This window comes from Belonocnema kinseyi, chromosome 5 (assembly GCF_010883055.1).
Source record: "Belonocnema kinseyi isolate 2016_QV_RU_SX_M_011 chromosome 5, B_treatae_v1, whole genome shotgun sequence".
In the NCBI taxonomy this organism is placed as follows: Eukaryota; Metazoa; Arthropoda; class Insecta; order Hymenoptera; family Cynipidae; genus Belonocnema; species Belonocnema kinseyi.
This window is the reverse complement of record NC_046661.1, coordinates 5,457,712-5,479,580: the sequence shown is the minus strand read 5'-3', so window position 1 is coordinate 5,479,580 and position 21,869 is coordinate 5,457,712. Positions and strand designations below refer to the sequence as shown.

At 31.3% G+C, this 21,869-nt stretch overlaps 1 protein-coding gene across 1 annotated transcript in view; it reads right to left on the bottom strand.

The window, feature by feature from the left end:
- Window positions 1–231: 231 nt before the first annotated feature.
- The window catches only part of LOC117172883 (neurobeachin-like), a 163,997-nt gene continuing 142,359 nt past the window's right edge, over window positions 232–21,869 (bottom strand). Inside the window, exons 3-8 of the mRNA XM_033361159.1 lie at window positions 21,389–21,501; window positions 21,146–21,286; window positions 10,449–10,568; window positions 10,206–10,358; window positions 10,047–10,119; window positions 232–497 (exon numbers count right to left, since the gene is read on the bottom strand). Coding sequence (XP_033217050.1) covers window positions 232–497; window positions 10,047–10,119; window positions 10,206–10,358; window positions 10,449–10,568; window positions 21,146–21,286; window positions 21,389–21,501 — 866 coding nt within the window. The remainder of the gene's footprint in view (window positions 498–10,046; window positions 10,120–10,205; window positions 10,359–10,448; window positions 10,569–21,145; window positions 21,287–21,388; window positions 21,502–21,869) is intronic.

The following is a 21,869-nucleotide window of genomic DNA, read 5'->3' as shown; positions in this document are numbered from 1 at the left end:
TAATTTAATGCAAAAATGAAATTCATCTACATTTAAAATTCATCATCTTGTATAACTGTGAGTGAGTACTGCTAAATTCAGCTGTGCGTGCCAAAAATACAGTAAATGGTTTTTTAAATGCTTAGTGCATTCATATTAATTAACTTGATTATAAAAGTAAAAATAAATAAGCATTGTGCGGTAAATCACAAATGTTGTCGGTTTTAAATTCCAGCATGCTCGGTATGTTCATTATTCATCACTTACAATATTTTTCACGCGCACAGAATTTGCAGCGAACTTGGAGCTCGTTAAGGACCCAGTTGGACTTACTGAATGCATTGCGGAGTTTCTAGGTGGATGGGGCTCTAGAAGAAGCTGTGAAGGCGTTTGGCCGAAATTTCGTATTTGATTTTCTATAGCTTCTCGCATTACGGGATCCGTAATGGTTTCCAGATCAACGCTTCCTTCGTACGTGAGATAGTAGAAAACGTTTGTTGCGCGCACTGCTTCTGGTCCTGAAAAATAATTTTTATACGTCTCTTTTCTCTCAAAAAATGGAAATGCTAGAGGAAAACTTCATATTTTCTTAAAATTCTATTAAATCTTAGAACTCCTTGCAATATTAGCCCTCGTTGAATTCTAATAACTCCCACAATTTTTAGAATTTACAGAATTCCTCGAATTCCATAAATTCGTAGAATGCCCTCCATTCTCTGATTTCCTAAAATTCTCTGACTTCCGTCAATTCTCTACATTAATTTTAAAAAATTCACTGAGTTCTAAGAATTCCCAAAAATCTCAGAATTCACAGAATTGTCTGAATTTGTAGGATTTCCCAAATTCGTAGAGTTCTTTGAATTCGTAGAGTTCTCTCAATTGCTAGAGTATCTTTAGTTCGTAGAATTCTACAGATTCACGAATTGCTTAAAATTTGGACTTCATTAAATTCTCTGAATTAATTAAATTCCCTGAACTTCTTCAATTCTCTAAACTCTCCGGATTTCTTAAATTAAAATTAATTCACTAAGTTGTATGAATGTCTTTAATTCTCAAAATTGTGAGAACTCTCTGAATGATTAAAATTATATAAATTCCTAGAACCTCCTTAATTCTCAGAATTCTCTAAACTAACAGAATTCATAGAATTGCCTTAATTTTTAGCATTTTTTGAGTTCCCTGAATTTCTTAAATTATCTGACTTCCTCGAATTCTCTGAATTCCTTAAATACCTCGAATTTTAAGAATTCTCTGAGTATTAGGAATTTTTTAAACTCCAGAAAGAATTAAGAGAATCCTTCAATTCTTTGAATTCCTTCAACTTCTTATAAAATCATTGATTATTTAAAATTCAATTATGTAAGCGCTTCTTGTAATTCCCGCATCACTTACGGCAATTGCCTAAAACAATGCCGCTGTTATCGAAACGAATAGGAGGGGGGCTTCGTTTTGGAGAGGAACTTCCGTTTGAGTTTCCGAGACGATACCCCATCTTCACTTTTTAACGCTTTCTGTATGTTTTTTTATACGTGAATATGCGATCCTAATTGTTTTGAAATAAGCGGCGAATTCGCCATTCGCAGCGCGCGTGCCTCGTGTTTGCGATAGAAAGTAGAAATTTTTTTGAAAAGTGGGGGTAAAATGTTAAATGGTAAAAATAACCGTGGTGGCGATGCACAGTCCCAAGTGCGAATTGCCGGAGCTGAATACACGGCCCAGTGTTGGTCCAATTTTGGCAGCAAAGGTCGGCTGAAGTTATTGGGCCAATATCGGCATTTTAATCGGCCCAGTGTTGATCCAGTGCTGGCAGCCTATATTGGCTATTTATATTTGCTGATTCCAGACCGATGCTTGACCCAGAATCGGCACTTTGTTTCGCCAAATCTCAGTTTTAGCACCTAATAAACAAATTTTACACGAAAGATGAAAAAAAATTTATTGAAAAATTGTCAAAGCTCACGATTAGAGAGCCAGCAAGTCTTTCTTACATGGTCGAAAGGTCCTTTAAAATTTTTTTCGACATGGTTAAAGAGACTCTTATTATATCGTCCGTCTGACTTTTATAAGAACATCATACTCACTATCTGGGATAGCTAAGGTATCCTTTTCGCTATGGTCAATACGCACATATTGTTTTCACTCATTTCGATCATCCACGAAGGAGCAGATAAGCCATTGCGTATGGTCAATTGCTTGATTTTTGCGCGTCAATCATGCGCGTAAAAATTTAAAGGGTATCACAAATTGGCTCCAATTAGCATAACGGGCTCGTAGACCGCGTGGCGATATCTATTAAAAAAAAAAGTTTTTACCAACGATTCCGGTGTAAAGTGAGTGAAATTATTGAGGATACATTGAAAATATCTCATTCTGTAAGTATCTGTTTTAAGTACGTAATTGTAATCTTAATATTTTCCGTAAGTAATGTGAGATTTAAGACATTTCATTCTAGTTTTTTTAGGTTAATGTAAGTTTAAAATAGATTTAAATGATTTCAATAATCACTGTTAATTCTAGCATTAATCGATTTAGGATAAACTGGAATTGGCTTCATTAATTTAAGATTGATCTTTATTTTTCAGTTCAGACATCAACTCCTAAGATTTGTGGAAAGACAGATGGCAGGGGCAGGGTCAATGCACTCGTCCTCCTACATCCAGTTGATGGAGAGCTGGAACTGTAGTTAAAATTCGCAGAAAAAGCTTTAACATTAAATTCATAAATAATTATTTCTTATTAATTACATTTTTAAAGATTTTCATACGCATTAGTAATTTTTAAATTTAAGATTATTATCGGAATGCCTACTCTAAATCTATCGATAAAGGACTTCCCACTATTTATTTAGTAACACCTCATGCCAGTTCAGATATAGAGAATCAAGAAAATTGTTAAAAATAATTTAAAAATATGTATTTGACTATCATAAATAGTCCTTTACACCATCTCAGATTTTCGAATCGACCCTTTGTGATAACCGAATTTTCCTTTCTAGAATAGCTATATTGACACTTCGAAATAATCAAGTCGACCCTTTAAAAATGATCGAATCGCCCATATGAAATGACTACGTCAAAATTTTGAGATAATCGAATCGACCATCAAATACGACTTAGTCGAATGTCTGAGAAAATCAGATCGACCATCTGAGATTTCCGAACCGACCCTTCACAATGATCCGGTCAGCCAGCTTCAGATGACCGAGAAGACGATCTGAGATAATCGAGACGTCTTTCGGAGATTGTCGATTTGGACGTCTTCTTTTTATTTTCTAGAGATAGCTGCTTTAGCCATATTCAAGAGCTGTCCTATAGCCGACCCTTGAATATGATCTGTCTGCACATTTATATGGACAAAAAGACCTTCCATTTTTCTCCGTGAACCAACATCTATATACCTAAATCTATCGCCCAGCAGTTGCAGTTCAGAAGAGTTAAAGAACCAAATTTTAAGCTCGCTTTTTCTAATTATTTATTAGTATGCGACGTTTTGTAAATGTAAAATACACCAACTGTTAACAGGAATATCAATACAATAATTTTTAAATAAATAATTTAAATCGATTATAATTATTCTTCGCGTAATATTTCGTTTTTTCCGTTGAAGCCTACTTTACAACTTTTTTCAATGACAGGAAATGTAATTTTTTGTAAACATTAAACATTTTTAATGACAGAACTTTACAAATTTCATCGTGAACTTTGAAACTTTTTCAATAAAATTTGATTTTTAACTTTCGTGTAAGATTGGTTTATTAGATGCTAAAAGTGAGACTTGGTGAAATAAAGTGCAGATTTTAGGCCAAGCATCGGTGGAGGATTGGAAGATATAAATAGCCAATATAGGCTGCCAGCACTAGCTCAACATTAGGCCGATTTAAATAAAACATGGTTTGACGTGGTAAAAGTGACACTTGGCCCAGTAATGTGCCGTCACTGGGCCAGACTTTGGCCGATCTTCGTGAAACATGGCTCCCCGTACTAAAAGTGAGACTTGGCGCAATATAGTGCCGAAACTGGGCCAATCACCGGTGGAGGATCGGCAAATATAAATAGCCAATATAGGCTGCCAGCACTGGCTGAACACTGGATATGCACAAGAGAAACTAAGAATCTTTAAATACTAGTATACTACAGCAACGAGCGTTAATCACGCAACGCATACATTTTTTCATACGAAATTTGAATAAAATCAGGCGGAAAGAAATGGGCAGCTGCAACGTGAATATTTCATTTTTAATATGTTAATGTACAACCTTTAATAAGTTTTAATACTTAACAATGCTTAAAATTTTACTATTTTACTTTAAAACTGCCAATATTTTTATTCTTGAGATTGAAAATCACATGCGCTACTATCATCCTCATAATTTTTTACTTAATACAGTTCCATTTAATAAGTGGCTATAATATTTGACTTACCTATACCACAATTATATTTTGATGTTTTTTAAAGATCTTTAAAGAACTTCTTTAACATTATTTGAAATTCCTTCATATTATAAAAATAAAATGAAAATTCCTTGACATCTTTTAAAACATCCTCCAATATTTAAAATCATTACAAATCTGTTGAAATCTCTTTAAATTTCTTGAAGCCCTTGAAAATTCCTTTAAATTATAAAAATAAATTCACAATTCCTTGAAATCGTTTAAAACCTCCTCAAATATTTAAAATCTTTAAAAATCTTTAGAAATCTATTGAAATTTTCAAAAATTTCAGATTGCAATTTAGAAAACAGAAAAGTTTCAAATCGCTAAATATTGAAATGTTTGTAGATTAGAGTTTTGAAAATGGAATCAAGAAAAATTAAAAACTTTCGAAATGTTATTCCCAAAAATTATTAACTATGAAATATGAATAGTTTTCATTTGATGGGATTCAAGTCTTCAGAATTTGAATTGTAAACTCAGAACTTAGTTGCAAGAAATTAGTAATCATAAATAAATTGAAAGCGTTTAAAATTTAAAACTATGTTTAAACAAAAAAAATCTATAATTATATGCAAAAATCGTTATATAAATAGTTTAACTTTCACTCGAGTAATTTCTATTAACACTTTAATTTAATAGTTTAACTAACCTACAAAAATTAAAATTTTTTACATTTTCATATTTTTACGTTTTCCTAATTTCGATCTGAAATCATTTTATTTAGAGATTGCCCAAAAAAACAAAATTTCAAGAAATTTCAACAGGTTTTTAAGGATTTTAAATATTTGAGTATGTTTTTAAAAGATGTCAATGAATTTTATATTTATTTTTATAATATAAAGGAATTTCCAAGAATTTTAACGATTTTATTAAAGTACTTTAAAAATCTATAAAAGATGTTAAGGTGTTTCATAAGATTTTGAAGGTTTCGAAATACTTTTGAATATTTTAAAAGGTTCCAAGGAATTTTCAATCGATTACATTAATTTAATATGAGATTTTAAAGGATTTGATCTATCTTAGTATATTTTAATTGATTCTAAGGAATTTTCCATTGATTTCAATAATTTAGTATAATATTTTTTAGGATATGAAATATTTCAGGGTATTTTTAGAATTGCAAGGAATTGTCAAGAGTTTAGAAAAATTTCATGAGATTTTACAGGATTTTTAAATATTTGAGGATTTTTAACTATTTTGTACAAAATTCTTTTTGTTTTTCTTTGAGAATATTAACATCAACAACATATATAATAGTAATAATATCCGTATTATATACATTATTTTAGGTCATTCAGTGAAATCGATCCAACGGAAAATAAAAAGAGCTTGCGACTTAACACAATAGGGGAGCGGCGGGTAATGTGGCGCACCTTTATTTATACAAATTGATTGATCTATAGCGAGAGGTATTTACTGTACTGTATTTTTTATGCGTACTGTTTTGTATAGTAAAAAAATTTGCTCAATAAAGCTAATCACTCAATTCTTATTATGAAAAGTTATTTTTGGGTGTTATGCGTGTATTTTTAAAGTGGCCAAACAGTATTGAAATAGTACAGTAGCATTTTTCCGCATTAAAAAAAAACAAAATATATAACGATCAAGTTGCACACAATTTATAAGTAATTATTTAAACTCATCATTTACCCAAAATTAATTTCATTAAACTCAGTAAACAACTTTTACGTCCCTTTCCGAAACTACACTAAGAGCGCGCCACATTAGCCAACCAGGAAGGATAACTTGGCTCAGGCACACTTTTTGTGAAAGTTGATAATGAACTACTTTAATAGACGTAAATGCAATAATAATCATACGCATAGGGTAGATAAGATATTGATTTACGTTCTCTATATTATTTTACTACAGTTTTCGACATATTTAACTTTTAACGGAGATTTTTATAACATGTGCGCCACATTACCCGCCGCTCCCCTACAGTAAAATAAAAGGATGCAGGAATACAATAAATTGGTCCGCGATGCGAAGAGAAAAGCGTCACATAAGTTTAAGGCGCTTCCTCAGGCTTGCATTTTAGTTCATGTATCAAAGAAACAAGCTTTTCTCCTAAAATCATGAATTGTTTTATATCATATTTTAACCACATAATATAAAGGTCTAAATACGAAATAAAAAAGAGAGTTTTTTCGAAAAATGCGCTTGTTGTTTTTCTTTTTTCAAATAATTGTAAACATGATGCATTTTATGCGCCTGAGAAGGAGCAAACAGCAACCATCACTGTTCTCATGGTAAACAGAATATCAGTGTGGCCTAATCTCAATGAAACAGCAGGAGATCCAAAGTATTATTTTGTCGACGATACTGTAAACAGCGCACAACTAGGGTATAGACTGAGTGCATGTCATGCTTCACCTAACCTTCCTATTGTTAGAGAATAAGAGTCAGCTGACAGAAATTAAAATATTAATAGGTTTAATTTAATTGTGCTACACTAGCTACAGTAAGTAACGAAGAGACGATTAAAAAAAAAGTAGAAGAAAATTAGTTAATCAGTTTAATTTCTGTTGAGAGGTTTGGTAATTTTGCATTCACTTTAAGATTACACTTATTATTGACAATATTGACCGATTTTCCTAATCATTTTTCGTCATTCTTTTTTCCATTTTTTTATGATCATTTTTAATATTGTTGAATCGGAAATGTGTGGAATTTCAATTTATTTTATTTTTAAGGTTTAAACTTGAATGATATGCAATTCGCAGCCTTTTCTTAAGCAAAATCCTTTTCCAGAAGTTTCAATTAAATGTACTGTTGTGTAAGGTTTGGTTTTTAAATGTTTTATACCATTTTACAACGTTTAAGATTGACAAGTAATTTTTTCGGAACATTTGCAATTTTGGATAAAGTTGAAACTCAGAATTTTTGTTGCACGAGAAATACATAGAATTTAGGGAATTCCAAAGACTTAGAGGACTTATAAGCACTTGAAAATAATCCAAGAACATTAGAAGAATATCAGAAATTCAGAGAGAGAGAGAGAGAGAGATTCTTTTAACATAAAGGTATCGATATATTTTTAGTAAAATGCAATCCAGATACCATTCCTTCTATTGCTGTAAAAAAAGAGATCTTTACTTTTTGCAGAGATGGACGTTAACTGAAATTTAAGAAAGGAGAAAATAATTGCCTAGATGAAAAAAGTATGCTTTCTTCGAAGACTGAAAGCGAGCCTGAAACTCTCAAAGTCATCTCAAACCGATGGCAGAACGGTTCCGGATAAAATCACTGCCGATTCGTGTCTCTATTTCCGGCCTGGTCCACCTCGTGTACTCAACATCCCTTCTGGATTCTCAGGTTCTGTCGCACTCGATCCCTAGAGAAACGTGTTACGTATTACGCGTGGGATTCATTGTCGCGCCTCGCACACGTGCCTAATTGGTTTGGACTATGCCTCAAGAGAGAAAGCTAACTAAAAACTAATTCCTTACATACGCGCGCCGCTCCAGCCGGAGGCCCACTCGAACCCCTTGGGAGCTGAATATGCATCTTCGAAGAAGCGCCGGATATAGAGCCGCCACCGACAATTACCTCTGGCGTGAACTTAATTTGATACAGCTCCTCGCCCTTATTCCTACTTTTTCACAACTTATTGCCGAATTCATTTATGCTTGCCTTCAATTTTCATCTCTAAGTGTAGTCCAGGTATCTCTTAAGAAAACAGCCCTTCTTACCGTTGTGACTAAGGGACCTTCTACATATCACGACGCCCGTTATACGGCGACGTTTGACGTCCCAAAATCCCCTCAAGCATGACGTAAGGCTTTTTCCTGACATTATTGACCCCCCCCCCCCCCCCCCCCCCCCCCCCAAATTTTCAGCAAAGCAGTTACATTTTTTACTGAAAAAGATGACTTTGGAAAAATAGTTGCATTTTTTATTGAACACGAAATAGATTAATTTCGAAGAAAAAATTTACATTTTTTTAAGAAAATAAAGAAATTTTCAATAAACCAGTTAGGGTTTCAAGCCAAAAATGAGACTTTGAAAAAAACGTCTTTTTATCTATAATCAAATTCAGATCCATCTTCAAATTCAGCTTCATTTTCAGATAAATAAATTCATTTTGCAGAAAAAACAACAAATTACCAACAGAATCGTTACATTTTTAAATAAGTAGTTTAATTTTCAACCGAATAGATTAATTTCAATAAAAAAATGCGCCTTTACAAAACTACTTCAATTTTAAACCAAGTAGTTAATTTTTTAACAAAAACAACGAATTCTTGACGCAAAATATAATAATTAATAATTGAACCGAAAAGATTTTATTATTAAATAAAAAATAGTTGAATTCAATGAAAAATGACGAATTTGTAACTAATTAGTTGAATTCTCAACCAAAACAGATTCATTTTCAACCACGAAAATTAATTTTCTAGAAAAAAAACGAACTTTCAATAGAATACATTAATTTTTAACCAGAAAAGATCCATTTTAATATTTCTTTAAAAAATTAGTCTCAATTGTTTTCTTGAAAATTGTTCTTTTGGAACAGAAAATTGCACTCTTTTACTCAAAATGAACGTTATGCTTGAAAACTCATTTTTTTGCAGTAATTTCATTTTTTTCTCGTTCAAAATTCATGTATTTCTTTAAAAATTCATCTTTTTCGGTAGAGCATTAATTTTCTGGGTTGAAAATTTAAGTTTTTGGTTGATAGGTCGGTTCTCTTAGTGAAATCTGACCGCTTTTCTGTTAAAAATGAAAATATTTCTTAATTGAAATATGAAATAAAACATTTCTTTGGTTGAAAATTCAACTATTCGGTAAAAAAAATATTTTCTTTGTTAAGAATAAATTGCTTTCACGGAAAATTTAACTATACAACTTTTGGGTAAAAATCCATGTACTTTTAAAAAATTCAGTTTTTGGTAGCAAATTAATTTTCTTATTTTTAATTTTTTATCTTTTTAGTAGAAAAATCAACTATTCGGTTGAAAATGTTACAGAATAGGACTGTCTTGAAAGAATTAAGAATAGATACAATAAAAAGCTTAGAGCTCTTTTATAATAACAAGCTCTTTTGTCAAATTTTTTAGTATTATTAAAAAAAACTTTTATCGCAATAAATTATACATTTTCTTCAAGAGAATATTAATTTTTGATATAATAGATCAAATTTCTGCTGGACTTTTTCATTATTTATAACATCGTTGATTTTATTATTTGTTTAGTACACATTTTTTGCATAAGATCTGACAATCCCCCTTCCCCCATAAGGAAGAGCGAAATTTTAACACCCCCCTCCCTCGAAATAGTCTTATGTAATTTATGAATGACTCCTAAAATTGGAACCGCCGAATATTCAAATCAGAACATCTTTATTACGAGATATCATTTTTAAAAACAGCTGCTATCCTAATTCCGAATTGTCTACATCCACACAAATATTTGTTCCTAATTAAAGAAATAATTGCTTTAACATAATTTTTTCCATTTAACCAAAAAGAACTTCATAATTAATCAAATAATTTCAAATTAAAGAAAAATGTTCATTCGAACAAAAAACCATTTCTTTGAATGAGAACCAATGAATATCATTGTTTCAATCACAGAATCTTTTTTCTGATTATAAATTTATCTTGAATTCTGAAAAAATTTTCTATATACCTCTCTGTTTGTATCCAAAAATTAGATCTATCCACTGATGAAGTTGAGATGATACAAATTCAGATTCCAGAGCCTGAAAGAAAAACAACATAGTCGAGTTAAATTTCTATAAGAAATTAACACAAAAAATGAAGAAATAAATATATAAAAAATAATGACCATTCGATTGATGCGTACGAATTCCTCCGGTGTAGTTGCCCAAGGAGGCAATTGTACATCACCTACAGAACTGCCATCTTCTTGAATACCTAATCGATAACGATTGCTATTGATGAACATCTCTGGCAGGAAGAAAAATTCCGGGACCAGCTCCTATTATAATAATTAGATTGTCATAATTAATTTTTGTTCATACGCATAACATTATATTTTTAAGGTTCGGATCTTTAATTGAAGGCAAACCTTGACATCGGAAGTGTCACGTTGACAATTCTTCCACGATGAGGAGGCCGAAGAGAAGAGTCTGTTAGGGTGGTCGAATTTACCTCCTTGAAGAGCGAGGAAGAAAGTAGTCATTGGTTCCTATAATATGTATCAAACTGTTAATTGCAGTTAAAATAATATTCCTAAAGAAATGTTATTTTATGTTATGTAGACGTTGTTATAGAAAAGTTTCCACTTTGTAAAAGAGCACGTTTATTTGTCCCAAGGAAAAACATGGTCCTTGCTTCTTTTTTTTAAACGAATTAAGAAATGCTAAAAAATAACCACCCAATCGCAATTAAGACATTTCAAGGCCCGGCACTACCCAATAACTTTCAAAAAAGTAATGAAAGTAGCGTATGTGCCTTAAAAAGATAGCAAGTTATGTAAAAAGTAAGATTTAAAAAAAGAACAAATTTGAGGTAATTCTTTTTTTATAAAAAAATCAGGCAGATCAAAGTTTAATAATATTTAAAAACGGGAGACTTATACTACGAACGTTGCATAAAATACTTAAAATTTTTAATCATTTTTAAATTTCTCTTTATAATAAATAAACTTACAAACTAAATAAATTATAAGGGAAAAATGTCGTTCTTTGTAGCCAAAATTTCATGTAATCTTGCGTTTTTATTTTTATTAAAAACTTTTTTGTGAAATAAAAGCATTGTTCAATTTTTCTCAAATATTAAACTTTAACGATTACTTTATTAGGGAAGAAAGATTTGTTCTTTCTTGTTAATTTTTTTTCTTGACCTCTTTTTATCTCGACAATTTGCAAGAAATTTATGAACGACTTTTTTCCATAATAAACTGAAATATTTTCTACAAAAAAAGTTAAAATTAATATAAATAAACTTTGTTCATATGAAAAAAATGTTTCCTATGTAACGTTGTTTTTGAAGTTTATAGAATAATGCTCTCTTCTTTACAAAATAAGAAGTGCAATGCTGTCTCCGAAAAGTATTTAAGATATATTTTCTTTCAATTTTTTAACGTCTTTAAGAATATAAGAAAATTTTTTAAAATAAATTTCGGTCTGATATGAAAGATTCAGTGATATTCAAAAAAAATTACCTACTTAAAATTGGCTTCTTACAGTGTAGCACAGTGGGTGCGAATACAGAGTTATATATTACCATTTTATTTTTATTTATTACATTTATACTTCTGTTAATTAAAAAAAAAACAGAAATATGTCTTCTAGGACTCAATCAGCGTGATATTTCATAGACTTTTTAACAGTAAAAACGATTTTCTAATTTTATTTTAGATATTTCTGTGTATAATTTAAAAAAAATGTTCTGAATTTCAAATCCTTATATCTACAAAACTCTCATCAAAATGTTTGGACATGCTGGTTTTTAAGAAAACCATAGTTTCACCCCAAAGATTTTTAAAATCTTCAACCTCTCCACGCTAACAGAAACAACAACAAAAAGCCTGGGTCTCTTAATTGAGTCACTCGCGACAGTGACTGGATTCAGGAACGAATGGATGTCTTCATCGGATTAAGTCGTTCCATAAATCCTTTTGAAGCTAGCGCCTATTATTTTTTATCTTATTTCTCACGTTAAACCATTTTTTTCACCATAGGACCATAGGAAACAAAACTATTAATAGTTTCTCAAAGCCCATTTCTCACCCAAAATAGAATTGACATTTTACATACAAGTTACTGATTGTGTAGACTTGCCACTAATAAAGAATTTTTAATTAAACAGAGCTATGACATTTTAAGGATTATAATTTATAGCAAATAAATCTCCTAGGTTATTGTTAGCAAGGTTATTCTTTTAGAAATATAATTATCCTATTGTGTAAAATGATCAATAATTTTTTTTTAAATACAATTCCCTTAAACAAAAATATTATAGGAAATTCAGTATAGAGATCTGTAAAAATTGTTCTATAACAAACTTGTTACCATCATTTTCGTGAAGAAATAAATATTGCTAAAATATTGAAACAGGTGCCCAGAGGGAAAAGTCGGAATAAGAATCGATAACAGTACTGACTATTAGTACTGCGCCAACCATCGGCATAGTACTGGTTTACGACTGACTCAGTACTGACTGTCATTACTGGTAGAATATTAGCGCAATAATTCCGCCAACGGCTGGCGCAATACAGGTTTACAACTGGCCTAGTGGTGACCGTCCCCACCGGTGAAATACAGGCATAGGAGTTCAGCCACCGATTGGCGTGATACTGGTATGCTACTGGTGCAATACTGATACGTATTAATGGTCAACTACAGACACAAGAGTTCAACCAACGGTTGGCAGCATACTGGTCTACTACTGGCTTACAAGTAATATGCATTACTGGTGAAATACTGGTACCGGCGATTCGCCAACGATTGGCGTACTACTGGCCACATACCAACTTCAAGTTCAAATTAAAAACAGACAAAAGATTTTAACTAGTGTTTGTCTTGATACTGGGTTTACTAGGGACCCGTTCATTTTTCGGAACGGATAAAATTTAAGAAAGGTAAAATTTCAGAATGGGTTATAATACATAATGATGAAACTTAGGAATACCAAAAATTCGGAAAAAGGAATAAATCAGAAATCCAAAACTCTGAATAGTATGTATTCGGAAACCAAAGAAGCGGAATGGGTAAAAATTCGGAAACGTTAAAATTAGGAGGGTGAACAATTAGGAATAAGTAAAAACACGGAGAGGAAAAATTCGGAATAGTAAATAAATGTTGCTATTAGCAGGTCTATAGTTTTTCTATTTATGGTAGCATACAAATATTTATCACAGTAAATTTAAATAGCATATCATAATTAATTTATGATATCCGTCATTTTAAATTTTTCACGAAAAAATAATTATTTTCTATCATTATATAATTTAAAAAAAATTTTCAACGTACAACATAATTTTATTATGATATGATATTTAAATTTACTGCGATAAACATTTGTTTGCTACCATAAATAAACAATTATACAACTGCTAATAGGTATATTTATTATAAATTCCGAATTTTTCTACTTTCCGAATTTTTCCTCTCCGTATATTTACATATTCCTAATTTTTCACCCTCCTAATTTTAACGCTTCTGAATTTTCACCCATTCCGCTTATTTTGGCTTCCGAAGAAATACCTTTCAGAGTTTTGGACTTTCGATTTATTGCTCTTTCCTACTTTTTGCTATTCCTCAGTTTTACCATTATGTATTATAACCCATTCTGAAATTTTACTTCCTTAATTTTTACCGTTCTGAAAAATGAACGGCTGCCGTTTACTACTGGAGCAGTACTGAAGCTACATACTCAAGTGCTGATTGACAACCAACATAAGAGTTCAGCCACTGGTTGTCTTGATACTGGGTCTATTACTGGCAGTTTCGACCGGCTTCGAATTACCTAAATTTTAGATGTGTATTTTATGTGCTACCGTGACTTACTTGAAGGAAATACCGCTGAAAAAGATAAGTGAGCAAACATTTTAGTGTAAAAATAATGGGAAACTTGTATTTCGAGTTGAGAAATGTCGACAGTCAGTTGCATTATACAAATTGAATGTATTAGGTTATGTTTTTGTTGGTTTGAGTTTTTATCTTTCTTATTTCTAAAATTAGATGTCTAGTTTAGTTTTTAATTATCAATATTCGATACAAATAATACTAATTTCGGAAAATGGTGAACTTAAAGCAACGTTAGTTGCTAACTATAGTCGCGATGTGCCTCATGTAACAAATAAGACTAAAATTAAACTGTTCATTTCTCATTATTGTCTTTTTTCTCAGTTTCCACTCATCGATCCACTTCTTCGATTGTGCAGCTTCAAACAGCTTCAACCCGCTAAGAACTATTTCGGCTTTCACCATCAGCATGTTTCTGTGCTTTGATGAAACATAATACCCCTGAGATAAGTAAATAATAAAACCATTTAGTGTAAAAATTATTTTGACATTTACTGGCTTGAAATTTTAATAAAAGTTCGTCCTAGAAGTTTTAATTTAAATCAAATTATGCAGGTCTTTCAATGAACTTCCACCTTAAACGGTTACAATTTGAAATTTAAAAGCATTGAGCATGATAATTTGTAGTATTTTAAATGTTTTCTATTCGTAATCTCAAATTTTTTAGCTTTAATGGCTTAAATTTCAGTTTTTGAGTTTAGTTGCCACCCTATTTTTCAACAATATTTACTTTATATTTATGATTCTATTCTAATATTATTTTTTTTATAGAAAACGTTTTGCAAAAATTCGAAAATGTCTCAGTAAGACTTTAATGCTTATGATTTTTAAATTTTCATTATTTTCTGTTTTTTACATAAACAAACAAAGAGACAAAATAAGTCATTTTTCACTTATTATTTTTTATCTGTAAATAAATAATTAAATTAATTTCGTTTTTCATGAAAATATATGTCAAAGCATCTTAGCAAAATAAATAATTAGTGGGTTTTCGAATATAATCGTTATAAACAAATTATATTAAAAATAATGTTAACATCATGAATTGTTTGCTGGAAAAGTATATTTGTAAGTTGCATTTGCTTGATTTTATTAGCAAAATAATACTCGATAATGAAGATTTGTTTTCTGCTATAATTTGCTTATTTTATAAATAAATTATATAAACAAATGCACAGTTTGGTCATTTATGTGCAGAAAGTAATCGTTTTTCTTTCTTATTGCCTTCAGTTTGTATTAGTGGTAATTATTAGCGATGCAGACATGTCATGCAACATTATTTGTTTATTTTATAATCAAATTTGATAAACAAATGCAAAGTTTGTCCATTTATAGACAGAAATTATTCGTTTTTGTTACTGGTCGTCCTTAGAATGTAGAAGCGGTGATTTTTAAAGATAAAAAATTGTTATTTGATATTATTTGTTTATTTTATAAACAAATTATATGAACAAATGCATATTTTGGACATTTATGGTCAGAAAGCCATTTTTTCTTTCTTGTCTCCTTCAAATTGTATTATTAGAGATTTTTAGCAATACAGGTTTATGAATCGATTATCATTGTTTATTTTATGAACAAATTTGATTAGAAAATGCATCGTTTGGCCATTTATAGAAAGAAAGTATCGTTTTTTCTTCCCGATCATCTTTAAAATATATAAGTGGTGATGTTTAGTATTCTTACTGATGTTAGTATTCTGATGTTTAGTATAGCTTCTTGTATCATCTGAACTATTAATTGCCTCTTTAAGGCAAAAAAGGGACAAGAATGAAGTTGAAATGGATCCTGAAATTCTTGAAATGATTGACAAGTACAACTTGGAAGCTAATTCTTCTGAATCGTCACTAAACATCACCACTTATATATTTTAAAGATGATCGGGAAGAAAAAACGATTCTTTCTATAAATCACCAAACTATGCATTTGTTTATAAAATTTGATTAAAAATAAACAAAATTACCGATTTATAAGCCTGTATTACCAAAAATCTCCAATAATACAATATGAAGGCGACAAGGAAGAAAAAAATGGCTTTCTGACCATAAATGTCCAAAATATGCATTTCTCATATAAATTTTTTATAAAATAAACAAATAATGTCAAATGACAATTTTTTATCTTTAAACATCACCACTTCTATATTTTAAGGACGACCAGTAACAAAAACGAATAATTTCGGCGTATAAATGGACAAACTTTGCACTTGTTTATAAAATTTGTTTATAAAATAAACAAATAATGTCGCATGACATGTCTACATCACTAATAATTACCATTAATACAAACTGAATGCGACAAGAAAGAAAAACTATTACTTTGTGCACATAAATGTCTAAACTATGAATTTGTTTATATTATTTGTTCATAAAATAAGCAAATTATAGCAAAAAACAAATTTTCATGATCAAGTATCATTTTATCGTTAAAATTAAGCAAATTGAACTTACAAATATACTTTTCAAGCACCGTTAGCCAGTACCGGCGCGCCGGTACCAACGGTATGTAGTGGCCCAGTATTTCAAATCAGTACAGAAATTGATAACTCCTATGGTTTTTACCAATATGGAGCCAGTACCATCAGTATGTATTGCCCTTATACTGCAGATGAGTAAAGAATTTAAATGTCATTAGGACATTTAGCATTATTGTGCCAGTAACAAGAGTATATAGTGGTCCAGTATTGTGAGTCAGTATAAAACTTAGTTATCAGTAGGGATTTCACCAGTAACATGCCAGTTCTAACGTTATTTACTGGCTCGGTACTTCAAGTCAAGACATACCTTCGTTATCACTTGGAGACTGACCAGTACCTGCCCAGTACGAATCTGCAGTAGTGGCCTAGTGATGAAATTCAGTGCTGGCCCAATACTATAGGTCAGTTCCTCGCGGAGTTTGCAATATTGCTTCAGCCAGTACTGGGCCAGTACTAACAGAGAGTCCGCACCATTGCCAAATATAAGTACTAGCCCAGTACTGGCTAAATACTACAAGTCAGTGCAGAACATTGTTATTATTAAGGCGTTTAACGGTACAAAACCAGTAGTTCTGTCAGTATTCTAACATTACCGCGCCAGTACCGAAATCCGCCGAGCGGTACTGGCGCGGTACTCCGCCAGTGGTAAATTTGCCCCTGGGCAATGCAGCAAACATGTAGAAACTGCAAACGAATGATTTAATTATTTACTCAAAGCAGAATTTCAAATTATTTCAAGGGATTTCACAGGATTTCCCAGATTTCAGCTAATATTACAGGATTCCAAAAGATTGCTAATATTTCAAATGCATCAAAGAATTTCAAGAGATTCTATGAATTATGCACATACATTTCAAACCATTTCATCAGATTTCATAAAAATTGAACAGGGTTTCGAATGATTTTAATGATTTCAACAGTTTTTAAGAAATTAAAAAATATTTATATGGATATCAAGTAATTTCCGAAATATCGGAACATTTTAAGAGATTTCGAACTTTGAAAAATAAATTAAGTTAAATTGTAATGGATTCCTAGCATTTCTTAACATTTTAAAGGATTTCAGATAGTTTTACACGATTTAAACGATTTCATTGAATCACTGATTAATTCAACAATTTGAAGGGTTTTGAACTAGAACATGGAATGCATGTCAAATGATTTTCACTTATTTTAATGATTTTTTAGAGAACTTTAGAGAAGAAATTAAACTCTATTTTTAGGGATTTTTCCGATTTAAATGATTTCAAATGACATTAAGGAATTAAACAAAATTCGAATGATTCGCAATATTTTTAGCTATTTTAAAATATTCCAAATAATTTCACTGTCCTTCATGAGTTCTAAAAATTATATGGGACCTAGTGTTTACGGATTGAATTTTTCGTGCAGAATACGAATCTGGGTTCAAAAACTTGCCATCACGTCACGTTTTTGAGAAAATAGGGGTTGAAACCCCTAAAAACGGCGTTTTTAGCCATTTTTGAGCAATTGTAGAGTTGAATCATGACGTGCTACAAACTTCGCTTATATCATAAATTAAAGCATGAAACAAGCCCTTTCAAATGAGCCGTATGCAAAATTAAGCACATGCGCCCTTAAAACGGGGGGGGGGGTTTGTCTGGGGGTGGAGGAAGAAAATAAAAACAGAAAGGATTTTAACCTACTTACGACCACGCCCAGGCATAATAAAATGGGCAGTGCTTTTAAAGGTTTTAAGGGTCGCTGCCCTACCGAAAAGAATCTTTGAGTATATACTAAAAATTCTTTAGGTCAAAGAAGCTCAGAGAAATTCTCCACAGGCACTCAGGTAGATATTTTCAAAGGTCCAGGAAGCTCGTTTAAATGGCCTGAAGGCTTTAAAATATCTTTTCTGAAATTGAAATAAGAATACGATCCTAAATAATAAGCAGAGAGGCTATCTCAATAGAGTAGCCGACACTCAAGGGTCCTTTGTTAAGCTTTCGGATTAAAATTTAGAAGTAGATTTTTTTAATTTCATAGTTCACAGCCTAAAACATAATAATTCGGAATCTGCGAGTTTCGATGACTTTAGATATCTAACTTTTTTTTTTAATGCTTAAAATTGGAATTAATAGAACGTTTCTCGTAAATGGAACGAGATACGCCAAAAAAGAGAACATTTTTGAATTCAACTAGAAAATTGTATATCAGTATATAAGTTATAATTATAAATACGTATAATGAGAAAATTCATCAATTAAAAAAAAGTTTTAATAATTTGAAGAGAAATTTAAAAAGGGAGAGCGGATTAGCCACGACCGACTACTGTAAATAACTCTGCCCGCCCAGTACGTGACGAATACAGAAGGAACATTATATTACCGTCGCACCACTCTTAAAAGGACCACTAAAAGGATCTTGAAAAGGACCCAAATCTCTCAAACTATATCCGAGACTATTTTATTTCAAATCGACTTTGTTTATAGACTCAATTGGGCCAGGGTATTTCGCTAAAGAAAACTCAGAGATTTCTTTCGGTAGGGTGATTACGAATATGCAGTTATGTTTTAAAAATTCAAAGTGGCGGATCGAATATGGAGGACCATTTTTTCAAAATTTGTTCGTATTCGCTTGAAACTTGTTACTCGTGGGTTTTAAGGGTCGCTGATTACGAATGTGCAGTTACATTTAAAAATGTCACAATGGCGAATCTAATATAGCGGACGATTTTTTGAAATTCAAACGGATTTGCTTGAATGTTGGCAGTTCGTATTCATTTTCTTCCTCCACCCCTAGAGAAAAACACACCCCACGCTCTAAGGGCGCATGCGTTTAATTTACCATAGAGCTCATTTAAAGAATTTGTCTCAGCCTTTAATTTATTATATTAGCGAAGTTTGTAGCAAGTTATGGTCCAGCTCTACAATATTTCAAAAATGGCTTTAAAAAACCGTTTTTAGTGGTTTCAACCCCTATTTTCTCAAAAACATGACGTGATGGAAAGTTTTTGAACCCAGATTCGTAGTCAGCACGAAAAATTCATTTGGAAACACTAGGTGCCACCTTATTCGCATGGAAAAATTAAAATTTGCAGGGCATTGTTTTTAAAGAGTTCGGTCATTTCTAGGGAAGTCAATTTAATGTATTCTATCTTCAAGGGATTTGAAATGACTTCTACAGATTTATAACTATTTCAAAGATTGCAAATGAATTTAAAAGGGGCTAAGCGAGTTGAGGGGAATTGCCAAGAAGTTGAGCACCTTAAGTCCCAGCCATTTCCCAGTTTTCCTTTGAATAATAACTCTTTTTGAAAATTATCTCAGTAAAAAACTTATTGGGATGTACCTATAATGTTGCAAAATGGTCAAACATGCTTTATTTTGAAAAAGTAAAAAACTCTCGATATGGTGGAAAATTATCGTAATTTTGTTATGTACCATTTTGGGTATTAAATGTTAATAAAAAATAAAATATAAAGTATGTAATACTTTGAGTTAAAATTGGCTTATTCCGCAAACGTTTTTAAAATAAACATTTCTAAATTATTTAGGGATCAGAAGTATACTAAGAAACACTAAAGAAGAGATTCCAAGATGTTTATGACATTAAAATAGTGCAAGGTTCGAATGCCTCGCTTTCATTACAAATTTTAAAAACTCAGGCTATTGATTAAAAATAGGATTCGATAGGGACCAAATCTTGAAAGTTGATGGCTTTAGAGAACACGTTGTAATATTCGATACAATAGTTAATATAGAAGTCGGCCTGTAACGCCTGCTATAATCGTTTTCTATAGTATAATTATAATAAATTTCCTACGATCACAAAAAACTTATAGGAAAATCATTATGGACCTACGCTGATTTTCCGATAATATTTTTTTTCCTGCTGGTGGTTCATTCTGTCAACATGGCGAAAAATAGATGTTTGAATGTAGATGCTTTAAAGGGTAAGATTATACCGCCTAACACAGATATTCATGCCAAACATCTACTATCTGTTTGAGATGTTAGCGGTAAAAATATTTGTCGGTTAAACTGAAACAATTGCAGATGTTAAAATCGTCCAAGCGCATGGGCATTAGAATTTTACGATTATATTTGTCGGTTCTCTGTTTTCGATATTACAATTTTGGAACATTTCAAAAGAATCAAAATGAGCTATCCTTAATTAAAATTGGCCAAAGACTTTTGTCTGTCTACACGAGGAAAATATGATCAATATATCAATATATTGACTCGACCACACTTGAAAAAATGTTTATAAATTTAAAATCAAATTTAAGTTTAAATAATCTAAAATATATATAATTTTAAATGCACATTACATAGCATTTATTTTTCGCTCTCTTACGCCGTTTTTATATTTTATTTTGAATTAAAAAAATTAAACATAAACTCAACTTGACTACATGTATCATCTGATCGACATTTGATACGCTTTGTCTGTTTTTCGTTTAGGCAAGAACATTAAAGATTAATTTGAAATACACAAATAAGTTATCAATTAATTTCTTAGATTAATAGAAATAAGTAAACTCCTTAAATATTTACAGCCGTTATTTGACATAATGAAACATGTAATATTTCGCATATTTCAGTTAAATACTTTGGATGTTCCAAATTAACATATCACTTTTTAATATCTACAGATGCTAACTTTAAACATCTAGATTGTTGTCCTATAGTTAAACATAAAATATGTTAACCCTGAAAATCTAGATGTTACGTTTGAACATCCACTTTTCTCCGTGAAGATATAAGGAATATAAATTGAAGGAAATAAAATACTGACCACTCGAATAAGCCAATTGAGGACGAAGGCAGCGGTCGAGTAATGAGTTCCATAATGGAAGGGTGGTATGCTCTCATGTTCCCAGGTCTGGAAACGTTCCTCAAAATATGCTTTTCTGCTCGGGTTCAGTGCACCGATCGGCTGTAATGAGAGACCATCAATAATGTATTAAATATTAAATGATCAGCGTTAGGCTAATTAGTGATTATGCTATACGTATTTAATCGTTAGGTAAAAACCAACCTTGGACAAGTCACGATAATTGCTTGGTAATGTGAGATCAAGTTCTTTCGTCTCGTAGTTGGAAATAATCCAAGGAAAGACTGGATACTGGTTCAGGTCATTGTAAGTCCGACCTGAAATGCGAATAGACATTCATTAAAGACAATAATATTATTCTTATACAGAAAATCTTGAGTCGTTACTATTAACATGCTAATCATTTTTAGGGATCAATTTTTACATTCACGGCACCCCGGAAATAATTGACCAACTTATCAAATAAATAGTAAAATAATTTTTCCAGTATCTTCGAGTATAATCAGATATTATTATTTTCTTAATATAGTAGCAATGCATACACTTTACAAACAAAAGTTATATCAAAATTTGTATTTAATATTGCGGCCTTGTCTTTGGAAAATTCAATAAATGACCCGATTTTTCTAAAAGTTGTTAAGGCCCATCCATATACCACGTGACTGGTTTAGGGGAGGGGGGGGGG